General features: G+C 41.8%; 1 protein-coding gene across 1 annotated transcript in view; it reads right to left on the bottom strand.

The window, feature by feature from the left end:
* The window catches only part of LOC126470945 (RYamide receptor), an 85062-nt gene extending 67754 nt beyond the window's left edge, over positions 1 to 17308 (bottom strand). Inside the window, exons 1-3 of the mRNA XM_050098995.1 lie at positions 17257 to 17308; positions 9654 to 9758; positions 7418 to 7644 (exon numbers count right to left, since the gene is read on the bottom strand). Of these exons, the coding sequence (XP_049954952.1) occupies positions 7418 to 7644; positions 9654 to 9758; positions 17257 to 17308 (384 nt within the window). The remainder of the gene's footprint in view (positions 1 to 7417; positions 7645 to 9653; positions 9759 to 17256) is intronic.
* Positions 17309 to 17736: the final 428 nt, after the last annotated feature.

Raw genomic sequence — 17736 nt, 5'->3', positions numbered from 1 at the left:
AACGACATGTAAAGATACGACCAGTAGCTGGGCCCAGGACCTCATTTAATTATGTTGCGTCCCTCTGTTCCTTAATTATTTGTGCAGTAGATTATGTGTGCATCGTGGTTACACATACTGACAGAAATTCAAAATGTTATACTATGAAAACCTTGACTAAACGCTACCATACTGATAATACAGTATTTACCAGCCGGCTGTACTTCAAATATGGCAGTGAAACTGGGTAGATATTCTAATGCACTATTGAGGAACCGATTTACACTGGGTTGAAATTAGTTGCAAGTTTGACCACAAGTTGCAAATCTGGTACTGTGAATGCAAGAAAGACGCACAGGTCTGTTTCCATATGTAATGAAATAGGAACGGGACGTGACCAAAAAAGGTCAAACAAGTGAGAAAGACATAATGTTAAATTTATTATTAACCACCTCTTAAAAAATTGTTCAATATGAGCACTGGAGACGTCGATGAGATGCTGTACGACGCCTCATTTGCACCAAATGGCCAACATTGGAACTAATTTTTTTCCACCGTAATACGGTTCAGCATTAGCATATCTACCAAGTTTTGCTGTCATATCATAATTACAACGCACACTGGACCTCTCTGAATAGCTGAACTTTAATTATGGCCACCTGGTATAAACCTTTGGATTGGAATATGGCCATTAAAATGTAATCCTTATAAGAACGTGCTTTCACTAGAGAAAAAAAGCCTTTCCTATAGATTAACAACGGCCTGAATGTTTGATGGCTGTTGGGTGTGTCTAACATTACTGGAAATTTTCAGTTGGAGACGGGTATATAGCAAGCGCAGAGCATGATCATGAGGATGAGCACGAATGTGAGCAGAGCTTAACGCTATCTTTTGGATTTTGAAGTAGATAGAATCACTAACACGATGGACGTGATAGCATCATACCAACGGATCGCACAGATAGCTTGTTTTAATACAGTGACTGCAGAATGAGTGGTGATGAAATGGCATCAGGACAACGATGTGACAAGAGAAGTATGTATGTCTCCTTCCAAAAGAACTACACCATTAGAAGATCTTAGCACTGTTCGAAGGACTGTGAGGTATAGACGGACAGCAATAGCCGAAATCCGGGCAGAGGACACTACAAAACATCGGGAAGAGATTACGGGAAGCCGGGTTGAGATATAAAATTTTAATGTGCCATTTAACGCTACCACTATTCCACAGACAGCAGAGACTTGCACAATATAGAGTCGGCGTCTACTGGGACATCGAGTATCATTCTGTGGGTTTCGCCGATGAGACTCACTTCTGTTTTGAGGCCGTCAGATCGACGCTGAAGTCCCCCTTAAACGCCATGGGGAAAGCGTACAAGAAGCAGAGATTCTCGAGACCCATATATTTTCAACTCCTGGAATCATGGTTTGGGGAGCTTTTGGGTATGACTACACCACTGATTTGGTAATTTTTAAAGGGAGACTGAGTTATCACCGGTCTGTGTCAAGACTGCTAAAAGCTTCTGCCTTGAAGACTGTAAAGATCTATGATGTATATAAGCAGACTGAAGCAACGAATGAAAATTTGTCCCACGGCCGGGATTGTTTGAGACTGATAGATGTTTATAGATGTCGGAAAGTTGAAAGGTCTCTGGAACCATATAGTTCCATTTGATTGTAACGATCCTTCACTGCCCTGCCCAGTTCCCTGAACTGTCACCCATAGAACATGTCTCAGATTCGTTCAGAAAACGAATGCTCTCACACCAGTCATCAGCCAAAAGTCTTCATTAAATCACACAATATGCGGATTAGGCATGACAAGAAATTTCTCAATATGACTTTTGAGGGCTGTTTATTCTATGCCACAACAAATGCGAGAGTGTATTGGTGTGCGTGGGACTCACATCTCATACTGATGATGTTGATGGGTTATCAGCTACGAACGGAATGACAGTTTAATCATTTAATACACGTAGTTTGATGAATATCTCTACAACGGTTGATAAATATTGGATGGTGCTCCATGGTGCTGCGCCGACCAAACATTTAGTATGGAAGTACATACAGTAGTTAAGTCCCTGGCACTTAGAAGCTGTTTACAGACGACACCGTCAAATAACTGGATAACGTTTAGGAAATGCAACAAATCCACTAAAGAGACTCTTAAAATGGTTCAAATGGCTCTAAGCACTATGAGACTTAACATCTGAGGTCATCAGTCCCATAGACATAGAAGTACTTAAACCTGACTAACCTAAGAACATCACACACATCCATGCCCGAGGCAGGATTCGAACCTGCGACCGTAGCACCAGCGCGGTTCCCGACCGAAGCGCCTAGAACCGCTCGGCCACAGTGGCCGGCAAAGAGACTGCTTCCACTACGCTTTTAGTAGGATAGGATTGACAGAGGACATCGAAAAAGTTCAAAGCAGGGCAGCTTGTTTTGTACTGTCATGAAATAGAGGAATTTGTCGTGAATGTGATACGCGAGTTGGAGTGTAAATTATTAAAACAAAGGAGTTTTATGATGTGCTGAGATCTCTTCACGAAATTTCAGTCTCCAGCTTTCTGCTCCAACAGTGACACTTACAAAGACAATTCAGTGTTCCCTTTTCCCGAGCGCTGTTCGAGAGTGGAACGCTAAAGAACTAGTGAGAAAGGGGTTGGATGAACCTTCTGCCAGTATCTTAACTAAATTAGGAAGGAAGGGAGATTGGGTTTAACGTCCCGTCAACATCGATGTCATTACAGTCGGAGCACAAGCTCGGACTGTGTCAAGGATGGGTAAGGAAATCAGCTGTGCGATTTCAAAGGAACCATCCCCGGATTCGCACGAAGCGATTAAGGAAAATCACGGAAAACGTAAATCGTGTGTATGTAGAAATATAGGAACAACATGAAATACAATGCGCGTAAATGAGAGTAAAGAGCCGATTTTTGATGCATTGCACCATCGCTAACCTATGTTTGGTAGCTATTACAACTGTCATAGGCCGGCCAGAGTGGCCGTGCGGTTCTGGGCGCTACAGTCTGGAACCGAGCGACCGCTACGGTCGCAGGTTCGAATCCTGCCTCGGGCATGGATGTGTGTGATGTCCTTAGGTTAGTTAGGTTTAATTAGTTCTAAGTTCTAGGCGACTGATGACCTCAGAAGTTACGTCGCATAGTGCTCAGAGCCATTTGAACCATTTTGAACAACTGTCACACAACTAGAACATCTATTAGGAACGTTTTGTAGTGACACAACCACATAACAGTTGGTGGGCAGAAGACTCACAAACAAGTAAATGTAGTGAGAATTTAAGTAAGACACTTTAGAATCTTTCAGTTTGACGGCAGTTACTCTGTTTTCAAGTGACTGTAGCTGATTGTTAGTGCAAGTAGCTTCACTGTTCGGGTTACCGAGAAAGATCGTATTAAAATTTCTCGAATCCGAAACCAAGGCCACTAACGCATTTTTGTACGCTGGTGTACAACTCAGAGATAGTGACTTCAAATAATGGTGGCAGAAGGAAATTTCACCGCCAATATTTGGCCGATGAAGAGAGTAGAGGCAGTAACGTAAAGTTCGTCATTGCCAAATTCCGCGCAAGTGTCCTGTGTTAAATTACAAAGCTCGCCGTTACGCTCATGGAGAGAGGAAAAACCGCTGACGAAGACCCGTCCGTCGGACGACGTCGTTGAGATCGAGAGGTATACCCATTGTGCAGATAACAGTTTTCACCCTCTACCTCGTTTATTCTCACCACTGTTACCAACGCCGCCACCACCACCACCACTAAGAACACAAACACAACACTATATTACGCAGGCTCTCATCAGTCAGGTGTACTAAAAGTGTTAGACTTACAGAAGAACGCTCACTTTTCACTATGAAAAGGTTCGCAATGGATTCAAATAAAGACAGAATTTCCGTTTAAGGTCGCTTAACCCCTAGGTTATTTCCCAGCAGACAAAGTTATACGACAATTAGTCTATCTAATTACACCACCCCACCATAGAAAATTCCGAGGCTGTCACTGGAGTAGAACCCAGGATCTCCGTACCGGTAGCTCTCTTTTGTCAAAATAGTTCCTAATCAGAATAAATATTTCCCATACCATCAGACAACTGTCGTTAGAGTCACATGAACAGAAAGGTAAATGTAAAGAACGGAAAAGTAAATGAAAACAATAGTAAACCAGAGAAATAAGCTGTACAATGTATGAAAAACAAATGAGACACAATCAAAATTTAATTATAACATTTATAGGTTGAAGAGCGAAGAAACTCTTGTACCGTTGCTTAGAATAACAGTTTCAGATCTATGAGCAGAAACAAACACTGAATTTTCTTATGTATTAATTCATCTCGTTAATCGAGTTTCACGTACCAGGGAAAAACTGACAAGGGGTATAGCTGGTGAAATACTTTGAATAAGACAGCCTAAATATGAGTTAAAAAAAAGAGTGGAAAAAGGTATTATTCTAATGTAGCAATAAAATACTAAAAGATTTTAAAGTAAAAGAATACATAAAGTGAAAAGTGTAGGAAGGAAGGTGCACAGATAACATAAATTACTTTAAAACTGTTAAAACTGGCCACAAGTAAGCTGAAAATTATAACTAAATAATGACTTTATGAATTTTCTCTCTGCATGTACATGTGATTTTTCATATTTATCCATGTGTTTTCCTGCAACATATAATAATATGTTTGATGGTAACGGCCTCGCTTCAGCCTGGAACCGCGCGACCGCTACGGTCGCAGGTTCGAATCCTGCCTCGTGCATGGCTGTGTGTGATGTCCTTAGGTTAGTTAGGTTTAAGTAGATCTAAGTTCTAGGGGACTGATGACCTCAGATGTTAAGTCCCATAGTGCTCAGAGCCGATTGAATCATTTGGTAACGGCTCCAAAATGAAGAACGGTACTCAAGAATCAGTGATTAGAGAGTTTTGTAATCGATCTCGTTGTAGTTGAATAATATATCATTGTTTTTCGTTTTAAGTCAAATAATCAGTCTTTGTATTAAGCACTAATCACCTGTAGGTCTTCCTGCATTTGGTGGACCTTTCTGGTCTACTACCAGGCAATTTTATACGTAAAAGGCTTTAGCATTGCTGTTATTTTATATACAAATTCGTTGTTTTAGTATAATTTTTTGTGTGAAATCACGTACACAAATCTCAGAGTAGCGCATGAATGTTGCTGCAGTGGACTGCTTGTCCACCACTGGTGCTTCAATCGATTTCTAGAACATTTCCCTCGGTCTTAATACAAATTTTTAAGTCGTAAAGCAGTCGCACATTAATAAACTACGTATGTCCTTCAGTAAGTCAAGCAGTTTCGTTACTTTTGGGTCCAGGTCGTGCTTATATTGTGAACGGACATGTCATGGATATTGTTCAATATTTTTGCTAATTTCTTCTTTTAGGCAGCATATTAAGGTAATAAACTTGCTCATTTTTCAGTCATCTATATTGCCAGAAAAAAAAAAAAAATGGAACACCCTCAAGCACAAGGTGATTTTATCGACAAGTGAGGTGAAAGGTAGTTCGTCGTTGTAGGAGTATATATTAAGGAATTCAGATCGAATGAAACACACAGATAACGGAAAAGGATGCCCAGACAGTAGCATCAATATACAGTGTACTCTGTTTGACGGCAACACGCCCGTGTACTTTCGCATTCAGACCATCATAAACGTTGTGAATAAATAAAATGTCTTGTGACTAGGGCCTTCCGTCGGGTAGACCGTTCGACGGGTGCAATCCTTTCGATTTGACGCCACTTCGGCGACTTGCGCGTCGATAGGAATGAAATGATGATGATTAGGACACACAACACCCAGTCCCTGAGCTGAGAAAATCTCCGACCCAGCCGGGAATCGAACCCGAGCCCTTAGGACTGACATTCTGTCGCGCTGACCACTCAGCTAGCGGGGGCGGACAGGTTGTGAATGGCACCCTGCGATGGATCGTCCCATGTATCTTCCGTCTTCTGTGTCAACTGAGGTCGAGTAATTTCCCAATTCAATGTGTCCCTTAAACGTCCAGTTGTCGAGAGATCTGGTGATCTTGCTGGCCAGGGCAGTTGTGGACGACGAAGAGAATGTTGCGTCGCTGCAGCCATATGTGGATGTGCACTGGGCTGCTGAAAAGAAATGCCATCTTCCTGTCGAAAAAGTGTAGAACGGGGATAGCAGCCTGTTCAATGTAGCGGACACTGCTCTGCCTACTCTACCCTGCAGAAACACCAGATATGACCGTAAGTTGTAACTGAATGGCCTCCAACACCATGAGGTCTGGGATAGGAGGTGAAAGCACTCTGGAGTAGGCATCTCACCCGTTCTACGTTACACGCGTATAGGTCCATCACTCGCATGCAGGCAGAAACTACTCTCATCACCGAAGAACACAGAGCGCCATTCCACTCTCCACTTGACTGTTTTACGACACCAGAGTGGCCACGCTTGGCGGTGTCATGGTGTCAGTAGTAGCCTGCCGCGAGGCACACGTCATCTTAACCCTGCTGCCGGCAGGAGCTTCCCAATCATCGATTCGCTGAGATTTCGTCGGTAGATGATGTTCGGTTGGCCAACATCGATCTTGACGTGTATCTGTACTATGCAGACGTCCATAACGTGGTCTACAGGTATGAGAATGTTCCACAGACTTCTGTTGAAAGCAGCGACACACCGCCGATACATTGTGCTCAACACGTGTAGCAATCTGTCGGTATGTCCATCCAACTTTCCGCAGGCACGCAGTGCGACACCGTTCAATTGACTGAAGCTGTCCAATAGGTGTACATACTCGTTGATGGGCCGTGGTTGACCCCTAGAATGAATGTTGCTAACACTGTTTATATCTAAACTCAGCACAGTTACTGCCTGCAGAGTCAGAATAGAGGGTGCACGGACAGTCCTCTGAGCGCCATCTGATCGCCGATGACTGTGAAAAATAAATCACTAACACTACAACCTCTTCGTATGCGCATATTATACCGTGGTGTCACTGAACACAGTTCTGGAGGTTGTTGCATTTTTTCGCGGTTGTGTGTTTCTGCAAACAGAAAATGAAAGACCAATAGCACTGGTATCGTACGCAAACTATCAGAAGATTTAAATGAAGGTGGCGATGATTCTGGAATATAGAAGCTTTGTAATGAACTTAAAATTAGGAAATTTTACTGTAAATGTTGGGCTTGTTATTAATTTAGGAAAACCCGAGGAAGGGAGGAGTAGTTTTATTTCAAGATAGACTATTAGAACACTTTATGTCCTCGCAGCTCAGTAATATCACGAAGTACCTTAACGTTTGAAATCTTAATATACGTAGTAGAGGAAAAGTTGGTGTGCCTATAATTTTGAATTCCTGAATGGACAGTCGCTTCTGGACTCCCTAATCTGATGCGGAAGCAATTAGTTTGGAAAGGAGCTGGAAGAGATGGTACCTGGACGCAGCTGACTAGCTGACACAGCAGCAGGCCGAAGGGCCAGTGCTGCAAGATGAGCACCGGCAGCGCGACGAAGGGAATGCACACGAGCGTAAGCAGCAGGTCGCCCAGCGCGAGGTTCAGCAGCAGCAGGTTGGTGACTGTGCGCATTGCTCTGTTCCCCGTGATGGTGTACACGACGAGCCCGTTGCCCACCACCGACCCCAGCATTATGACGCCGTACAACACGACAACGAGCGCCACAAACGGTGTCGACGACAGTGCTGCGGACCCTGGCATTTCGCACATGTTCGTCGTGGAATTGGTCAAGCTGTCATCGTCCGCCGTGACGGTCTCCGTGTCGTAATAATCCACGTCTGAGCTCGCCATCTTGTAAGAGTTGTCCATGGGTACTGTTACAGGTGTATATAAACGTGTATAAATATATATTGCTACTTACAGAAGAAATAGAATTACTGAAGTCGAAACTCACTGTTTTTCTTTCTCGAGAAGTATTGTGAAACGGTGTCCGTTCACGATTCAGATCGGTGACCGTTCACAGTGAAGACTCTCGCAGGACCTCAGTTCTGACGACAGCATGCATCTCGTACGCCTGACATTGTTCGTGTACACCTGACTCTTCAGGATTCCAACAAACGGGACAGATGTTGTCAGTAGTATTCCTCTCTTCCGTCTGATTAAACCTCGATTCAGGGAAGTCCTCTGTTTCGTTTCGTTGACTTCTTAGCCTATTTATCCAAACGATGAAGTACGCACAAAAGCACATTTGTATGGGAGATGGTTCTTAAATCTTCTTAATTTTTCCTACACATCTCGCGATAACAGATCTGGATGATTCTGAAAAAGAAAGAAAAGAAACCATTACTATCATTATTGAACCTGCATAAAGCATTATTCCTGCAAGAAAAACAAGACTAGTCATAACCAGATTATTGATACGATGTGAAAAGTATGTAAGCCAAAAGCAAATTATTGTTAACTAAAAAAATATAGAGAACCGCGTGACGGCAGCATTTAATGAGGGATTGTGTAGTCTGTTTCTGTGTAGCTGTTAGTTCATTTACGTATTATGTATTTCAAACGGATGTGATACATCATTATAGTTTTTTTTTTAAATTGGACTAGAATTCTACTTAAAACTGTGCAATATGATTAGTTTTTGAGATTTTCGTTGTTTAATGCTTGGCGTGCTATCTATCCTTCTCTTGTTCACAACTATTTCTCGCACACAAGCTGTGTTGTACAGTCAGTGCAGAATAGTCTGACGTCGTAAGTGCTATTAATGGAAAGAGAAAATCGAGAAGCGGCTCAGTTATTATGGAATTTGTAATGACTCTATACCGGGGATGGCTCAGTAAGAGAGCTGTATTGGCAGCCATTCTGTGTGAAGGTTCAGGATTCTCCATTGTGGGCTTCAGGTTTTCCTTGGAAATGCAATAGCCTGGAGAGTGCTGATTGTTAAAGAGAAATGCAAAAATGTGACTAAATCGAATCAGAGTCATAAAATTTTATGATTCCATGAACTATCGTATCCAGCATGACATTATTAGTAATACACGAGAAATATTTGATTCCAGAAGGGGAGATCCAGGTCATTACACAGGATACCGTAACGAAATATTTGAGAGGTATTAAAAACGATGAGTCTCTGATAATGAAAGAATTCGCCCAGCTCTAAAATATTTCGTAACAAAAGTTTATACCTATGAAATTACAGGTATAACCTGGCTAACCACAGTGAAACAGATCCCTGGAAGAGGTCCGATGGGTATAAATGGAAAAGTGAGAGCTTTTGTTATGTACTTCACAATTTTCACTACAGGCGTCATGCAGATTTTTTTTTTGTTTGTTCTGGGATCTACTAATGGAAAAAGTCCGTTCCAGATTTGTGTCGCAGAGTCCGAACACTTTTGATAGAGAAGCATTTGGTACAGAACATTACGATAAGGACTTCGATGGGAGGTACGGATAATGGGAAAATGTAGCCAATACGGTTGCTGTCGAAAAATAATTCAGGACGCAACAGTTGCAGCAGGACGTCTACGGTGTGCAGTGATTTGACCTGCAAACATCAATAATGTAGCCTGCCATGTTCAGAAAGTATGTCACAAAGCCAGACAGATTCATATAACATGGTTGAGTGGTACTCATTTATTTGAATAATTTCGCCAATATAATTAAAAGTTGTTTCGCATAACACATACGAAATGAAACTTTATTTTTCCTCACTGGACCACAGCCCAGACTATCAAACGTCTCCACAAACTAGTTCTGGTACGTGAACATTCAAAATGATATCTAGCGCATGTAATCACAATTTTATATTTTATTGCCGTTGCTGAAATAAAGTGCATATTTTTAAATAATTAGGCGAAATAAAAATGGTGAGCAACAATGTATCAACGACTGATTCATTGTTACAGCGCATAAGGACAGGCTTCTAAACTTCCTGTGACTATTCTGATTAAGGATTTGCTTGACTTCCGCAAATCATTTCATACTAAAACTTGAAAGTTTCTTTCAAGAAGGTTATGACAGAATTCCTGTCCCATCTCAGCCCGATTCAGACAATGCTCCGTCTCTAATGACCTCAATGTGGATGAAACGTTAATCATTAATATTCAATCCATTCTTAATCAGCATCTGTGTTAAAAGTGACGTTAACATCCTATGATTTCGTGTCAGGGAGACGTAAGACGTGTAGTGTTGGCATACTTAACTCCATACTGGAAAATATGACAACACGAACAACGCTTAAGGGAATGAAAATAAAGTTTATAGCGTAATGGATGGGCTTTTTAATGTTGCACTGAAAGAAAAATTTTTCTCATATTTGTAACATAAAAATTATTAAAAAGTACCACAGTTCACAGTTTTCTTTTCTGGTCCCGTCTGTGCACTTTGAATATCCCGAAATATGTCTACATCTGAGAGCGATCAGCACGCTCGCGAAATCAGTTTTTGACGTCGTCTCGTCTGGTAAGGCTCTGTTGATGCACTTTGTCTGTAACGCGTGGTGGTCAGGTCACTGGCCCACCTGGCCGAAGAGGAAAATATCATATAAGGCAAGCCTGGCTACTCAGAAAATTTTTTTCTGAACATTCATCTTACTGCTTTGACATTAGGAACGTGTTGCTAGCGGAACGTCTTGTAGCAACTCTGTCAGTGCAATATTTCGACAAATTTTGCGGTACCGCTCATCATTTAACAGTGAATTAAAACTCGTACAACATCGTGGATGCGTCAACACCAAGTATTTAGGCAGCAGTCGTGATGACTACCTTGCTGATATAATCAGCGAAGATTTTCTTCTGGCATATAGTAAGTATTGTGGTTCATCTCACCATTAGATCTGAAAGTGGCTTCATAAATCCACAGTTGGTAGTAGTAAAGCCCAATTTTTGATTCAGAAACCAGGTACAGAAGACGATTCTTGTGTGGTAACCATTATAGGTTAATTTCCGACAAATATTCATGTGATTTGGCCGCAAACAACTATGACGTAGAATTCTGCAGACTGTACTTCTACTCAAGCTAGAATTCCATGCAATTCTTCGTGTAGAAATATGTGGTTCAAGATTTATTGCGATGAGACTTATTTCTCATTTTTTACTATTGAGGGACGGTTTCACATGGCCATTGTTGCGAATCAGTGGTTGCAATCACTGGAAAACATGTTGCGATCGGCGTGGATGGTCCTGATATCTCTCCGCATAAACCCGCTCTGCTTTTAAATAATTATGATGACATTCTCATAGTATCATAAGCATATAAAATGCCTGTTCGTTAGAATATACTGTTACTAAACGAATGACAAACACACTGAAGGTCATTGCACAAACGTTTGGCAATGCACCGCCAAAAGACCTCTTGTCTTGGATTGTGTGGCGTGACCACATTTTTTTTTTTTTTTTTTTTTTTTTGACGATGTCACTGAAACACCCAAAATAAAAAAAAGCTTTCTAGAGCCTAGAACTGTAAATTTTAAGTCTTGAGAACTCTTCTGAATGGCACAAATTTTTTCCCGTATTTCCACTTGAACTTCTGAATCTGAGTTCAATTTCTCCATTTTTCAGTAGCTTGCAACCAGTGTGAGGTTTACTGTTCTATTGACCCTTACTCGTTCGGCTTGCTAAATTCCGTTTTACCGTACAATCCGGTCAGATGAATCGTTTCCGAGATAAGTGCCAATACGAATGGTATGAAGCCCCCCTGCATTCGTACACACGCACGGTGCATGTAGTGCCAGTGAGCGTGCTGTCCGTGTATAGAATGGGGAAGGTGCGTGATCTATCTGAGTTTGACCGAGGGCAGATTGTGATGATCTGGAAGCTCGGCACTAGCATTTCGGAAACTGAACGACATGTCGGGTGTTCGAGGGGTGCTGTGGCAAGTGTCTTCAACATGTGGCGAAACCAAGGTGAAAACACGTCCAGACGTCGTGGTGTTGGGCGGCCACCCCTCATTACAGATGTCGGACGTCGTACCATGGGCAGACTGGTAAAACAGGACAGGCGGCAAACGGTGGCGGAACTAACATCAGACTTCAATGCTGAGCAGAGTATAAGTTTGTCGGAACACACAGCCCATCTTAACGATGGGCCTCCGTAGCCGACGACCCATGCATGGGCCACGACATCGGCAACTATGACTGAAATGGGCACTTTGACATCAGCACTGGACGTTGGCGCACTGGCAGAGCGTTGGATGGTCTGCTGAATCCTGATACCTTCTTCATCATGCCGATGGGAGGGCGCGAATCCGTCGTCCTCCAGGGAGACGTCTTCTTTAAACTTGTAATGTGCGACGGAGTCAAGCTGGCGGCGGCTCCATTATGCTCTGGGGAACATTCACGTGTTAATCCATGGGTCCAGAGGAGCTCGTGTAAGGTACCATGACGGCCAAGGGATATCGTACACTGGTTGCAGACCACGTAGACCCGCTCATGACGATAATGTTTCTCAATGGCCGTGTAATTTTTCAACTAGATAATGCGCCACGTCACAAGGCCAGGAGAGTGTTAGAGTGTTTCTAGGAACACAGTTCTAATTGATGTGCTGGCCCCCAACTCGCCAGATCTGATCCCGATAGACCACATCTGGGATGTAACTGAACACGGCGTCAGAGCTCATCGCTCCATCCCCGGAATTTACGGGAATTAAGTGGCTTGTGTGGGCAGATGTGATGCCACGATGCATCGCCGCTGTTACCTGTGCCAAAGGTGAACTTACAAGCTATTAGGTAGGTGGTCACAACGTTCTCGCTGACCAATGTATACCTGAAACTGAGGGAAAAGTAGGCCGAAAAATAAAGAAGACAACATCTACAAACTATATCAAGTTTGCTACGATGGCTTGTTTAAACCAGGGCTTCATCCGTTTGTATTTCATTACAAAAATTGTGTTAAAGGGCAAAACTAATTTGTTGGCATCGTTTGTTTGCTAATTCTGACGAAAGCAGTAGAACTGAATTTAAACGGGTAAACAAGACACAGAGTCGGAGTATGAGGTATATCTAGAACTGGCGAACTTCATAATGACCTCAACACTGTTACGTTATTCTAGATTGTTCATTGTGAATACCCTAAAGAATGACTGGTATATCCTAAATAATGGCAGGTATAATTCTCAAATAGATGTTGTAGGGTGCATATCTACACGTATCACAGACTCATAGATTGTGGGATTTGTAGGAATGTGGCAAAGCCGGCCGCTGTGACCGAGCGGTTCTAGGCGCTTCAGTGCGGAACCGCGCTGCTGCTGCGATCGCAGGTTCGAATCCTGCCTTGGGCATGGATGTTTGTGATGTCCTTAGGTTGGTTAGGTTTAAGTAGTTCTAAGTCTAGGGGACTGATGATCTCAGATGTTAAGTCCCATAGTGCTTAGAGCCATGTAGGAATGTGGTATAAACAGTACACTCTTTCCTTAGTGCTGGGACTTTACCGAAACGAACCTATGTAAATGATTCAGCCGGCAACCTCGAAGATTTTGGATGCCTCTTGTACTGAGACCTGCACAGAATGTTCAGAGTGCTGCCTCGTCTGAGAGTTTCGTTGTTGGTGGGTCACTAAGTAGTAATGTTAATTAATCAAATGTGGAAGGGGAGGAGGTGGAATCAGTAAGAAGCAAAATTTATGAAAAAATACACGTTTCCTGTTTGTATAAAGGATGTAACGTTGTTTATTTTGATTAATGCTAGGGAATATCCGGTCAAGGCAGATCATGTTTAATAGCAATTGTTTTCTTGCGGAGACCGAGTCAGCTCACGAAAGGACTGACATACCACCTACGTTTGAGAGAAAAATAACATTTGATAGGTCTGATTCAGTTGTTGCAGGTGGGATGCGAACTAGAGTTCTTGACCCTAAAGAATTAGGCACATCCAAACGTTATGTTTGTCTTATACGAGGCGTATTCCAAAACTGAGGTCCGGCGACCAGTATTTAACTGATGGTAGGCCTGAATGAAGTTTCACGCGTGCAGCGCTGCCTACCGGCAGCATTGTTGATTTGATTCAGTAGTCGTTTGGCAGTCGGTGAGTGCAGATCGCAATGGTGGATCCCGCCATTTGTGAAGTACGCGGTGTGCTGGCAAAAGGGTCTTCTGCCGCCGAAATCCATCGTGAATTATGCATAGTGTCTGGACGTGAAATAATGAGTGACAAACATGTTCGAAAAGTTCGAAAATGGTGTCGAGAATTTAAAAATGGCCTCGAAAATGTTTGCGATGGACAGTGGAGTGGCAGGTCCAGTATTCGGAGCGACGACATCGTTGATCAAGTGAACCAAAAACTTTGAAGTGATCGGCGACTGATGGTTAGTGGTCTGGCTGACAAATACTAAAATGTTGCTCGAACTCAATTTACAGGAATGCATCGAACATCTTGGATATTACGAACTGTGTGCGAAGTGGGATCAAAAAATGCTCACCGATCAGCACAAAGAACAAAGAATGCGTAGTACACGACAGTTTTTGGAGGGCTTTAGAAAAGATGGAGATGATTTTCTTCTCACGTTGTTACAGGCGACGAGATGTGGATGTCGTACACCAACACAGAATCGAAAGAACAGTCAATGCAGAGGCGTCATTCAAGTTCATCCACATCAAAAAACTTTAAGCAGTCTCCGATCTCGAATCAAAAAAATGATGGCTACAGTTTTTTTTTTTTGGACGAAAAGTGTGTCCTTTTTATTGATTTCAACGACGTGGTTCAACAAGTAGAGGTGACATATGACGTATACTGTGAAATGCTAACCAAACTGAGACGTGCAACCCAAAATGAACACCATGGGAACCCGTTGTCTGGCATAATCCTCCTTCGCGACAACGTTCACCATCATACTGCTGCCGAAACCAAGGAGAAGACTCACGATTTCAGTTGACAACTTTCTGAGCACCATCCATACAGTCCCGACCTTACACCAAGTGACTGTTTCCTCTTCGTGCATTTGAAAATGTGGCTGGGTGCACAGCGATTTCAAAACGATGATGAAACCCGAGACTGGCGGTACCAACTTGTTTAGTTTCTAGGCTGCAGACTTCTATGCAGAGTTGTTAAAGAAACTGGTGCAGCACTACAGAAAGTATATAGATATGAACGGCGATTATGTGGAAAAGTGAAATAGATGTATACTAAAATATTTATTGTCAACAAAAACATTTTCTCATTAGCTTATTTTTTATGACCTAACGGAACTTTGTTTTGGATTTCACCTCGTAATACGCGTGGGCAAACCATTTAATACCTAGAAAGAGCGAAATTTGCTCGTTGACGTAACCAAAACGAAGATAAAACCGTATATCGTTACACGGAAAAATGTGATATAATGTGGGATTTGTAAGGTAACTAATATTTAGTTGTTACGAAATTTGGATCGTGTAAGTAAAGTAAGTGTCGGCTCTTAGGATGTAGTTATTGCCTCAAACGAGTAAACATTGTTACCCAGACATGTTGACATGTAAGTAGATACAATCTTATATTTTATTTTCCTGTACTGTGTGTATCTCAACTAAGGCTTTCTCCTGGAATTACGTATTCTGTACACCTCTGACGTGTTCACATAATGCTCTATCTATTTGGTGCGAAATGAAACCGTTTTAGGATTCAGGAATCCACGTTGCGATCCTGATGGAGTTGCATTTCCACTGCCTACTGTGTGCTAAGGAAAAGCAGCCACAGTAGAATTTTGGAGCGTCAAAAGACCTAGGCTAGGAAGGCAATTGATTTCTTACTGATAAAAGTATACCGCCGAGTGATCAAAGAAGCTGGGAACACTGGACGTTTTCAAAGGAATTGGACTTCGAATCTCTGTTAAGTCGCTCAGAACTTGTTTATTTGAAGGAACAGGCTTTAAAGCAGTTTTTAAACCCCAGAATTTAAATAATGTCTTCAAACAAATCTTGAATTATAGTTCAGACGAGATATATTCCACGATTCTTGTCTGACATGATTTTCTTACTATTATTTGTGGATTCTTTCACTACTTTCAGAAGACATCAAGAAAAATACAGCTCTATAAATTAGAGGTAGGAGGGTCTGTATACGATGACGGCATGCTGTTTCTGATGTTTGTTCGAGTAGTGTCTTCATTATCACTTCTGCTGTTTACTACTTGTGCCTGCTGAGAAAATGAGTCGTTTACGTCCGATTGTAAAATTCAAATAAACAAACATCTAATGCGTTAGCAGAGTGTCGAATGAATTACAGGAATATTATCGTAATGGCAAAGCTGGGCGATGTTTACTCCTCACTTCTTCTGCGATTTATCATGTGAGACACATCGTTCCAACAAACGCTAACCCCGAATTGAGGCTAAAATAAGCTGCTAAAATAAGCGAACGTTTGATTCCGTTTATATTTTGGTTAGGTCTTCTAGGGCGGGAGAGATATACCACATTCCTTCAAACTCAAAAACTCGCATTTATAAGCTGAATTTGTACCATAGTTTCTCGTAACAGAGTATTAGTGCTGAATGACACTTCGATTTTGTTGTTAGTACCTGACCACCGAAATTAATTGAAATGCATTGCAGTAATTTGGCGGAAAACGTTAATTAACTTGATCTTTTGTGCTGTAGGCACAGGGCCATTGCATTTTATGCGAAATGTATAGGCCAACTGAGCCACAAGTCAAATGTGCCATGTTTTTATTTGGAATCCATCGCTACATTAATTTCCATCAGGCCATGAAAAAGGTTGTAATATAAGCCCTGACATGATATGTCGATTCTGTTTTGTCTGACGCCTTCTCTTGATACGAAGCGAGTCACTCAATTCCCTTTAGGAAGATATTGTGAATAATGTGAATAATTACATGTAACTCGCTACTTCTTATTGGGTTACTTATTTGTATATTTATATTATTTTTGTAACTCTTTTGCCAACAAGTACAGTTACTTATTCGCACAAGGAAATTCCCGAGCAGTAGTACTACAATGTGACCTCCCAAAAAATAGAGTATCTCGGGGATATTAAGAAACAGCCAGACAGATCTCACAGAGAGGTACGATTAAGACATTGTACGCGTATTCAGTGCAGAGCAGCTACGACATTCCATCTCCCAGCCATCATCACTAGAACAAACATGATAAATCTGACACAGCTTCGTTGCATTGTCCAGAAAAACCATTAGATATGTTGCCGATCCAGAACCAAACCTATTTAAATGACCTCTTGAAGCCAAATCTCCTACACTCATCCAGTGAGTTTATAGGTTCACAGAAGAGATGAATTACACCTGAGCAAATGTTTCAGCATGTGCAACAATATCTCTCTAAACAGCTCAGTAATATTACGACCTTCTGGTAAAGTAGTGCTTCTGATTATGCTTTGTATAACCTGCATCCACCTCCGGCAGCAAACCTCCCATCCCTTTGAAATACCAATTCATGTGGACTAAGTGACCAGTAGCGGAAAATTTCATTCCTTTATTTATCCTGGTCTGATTAGAAACATCAGATCCTCTCTTACTTCAGACCAATGTTTCACACATACAATATATATTACATCATAGTTACCTACGAAAATAATAACCTAGTAATAATAACAATGATAATAATAATAATAATAATACTGTCTATAACTGCGACATTTATAACAATAATGATAGTGGCAGTTAAAAGAAGAATTTATAGGTCTACAGAACAGATGTTTCCCGATATCACGAATACTGCGAGAAGGACAGTTAAGGAGAGTACATCGCTAAGAGTACTCGGAAATGAGTAAGATGATGTTGGAAAGAGTGATGTAGACGGGCAACGAGTGCGTGCAGGGACAATGGTAACTTTATTGTTACTTTAATACATGTTATTATCTGTC

Source organism: Schistocerca serialis, chromosome 3, assembly GCF_023864345.2.
Source record: "Schistocerca serialis cubense isolate TAMUIC-IGC-003099 chromosome 3, iqSchSeri2.2, whole genome shotgun sequence".
Classification (NCBI taxonomy): Eukaryota; Metazoa; Arthropoda; class Insecta; order Orthoptera; family Acrididae; genus Schistocerca; species Schistocerca serialis.
The sequence above is the reverse complement of the archived record's forward strand: the minus strand, read 5'-3'. Positions and strand labels throughout refer to the sequence as shown.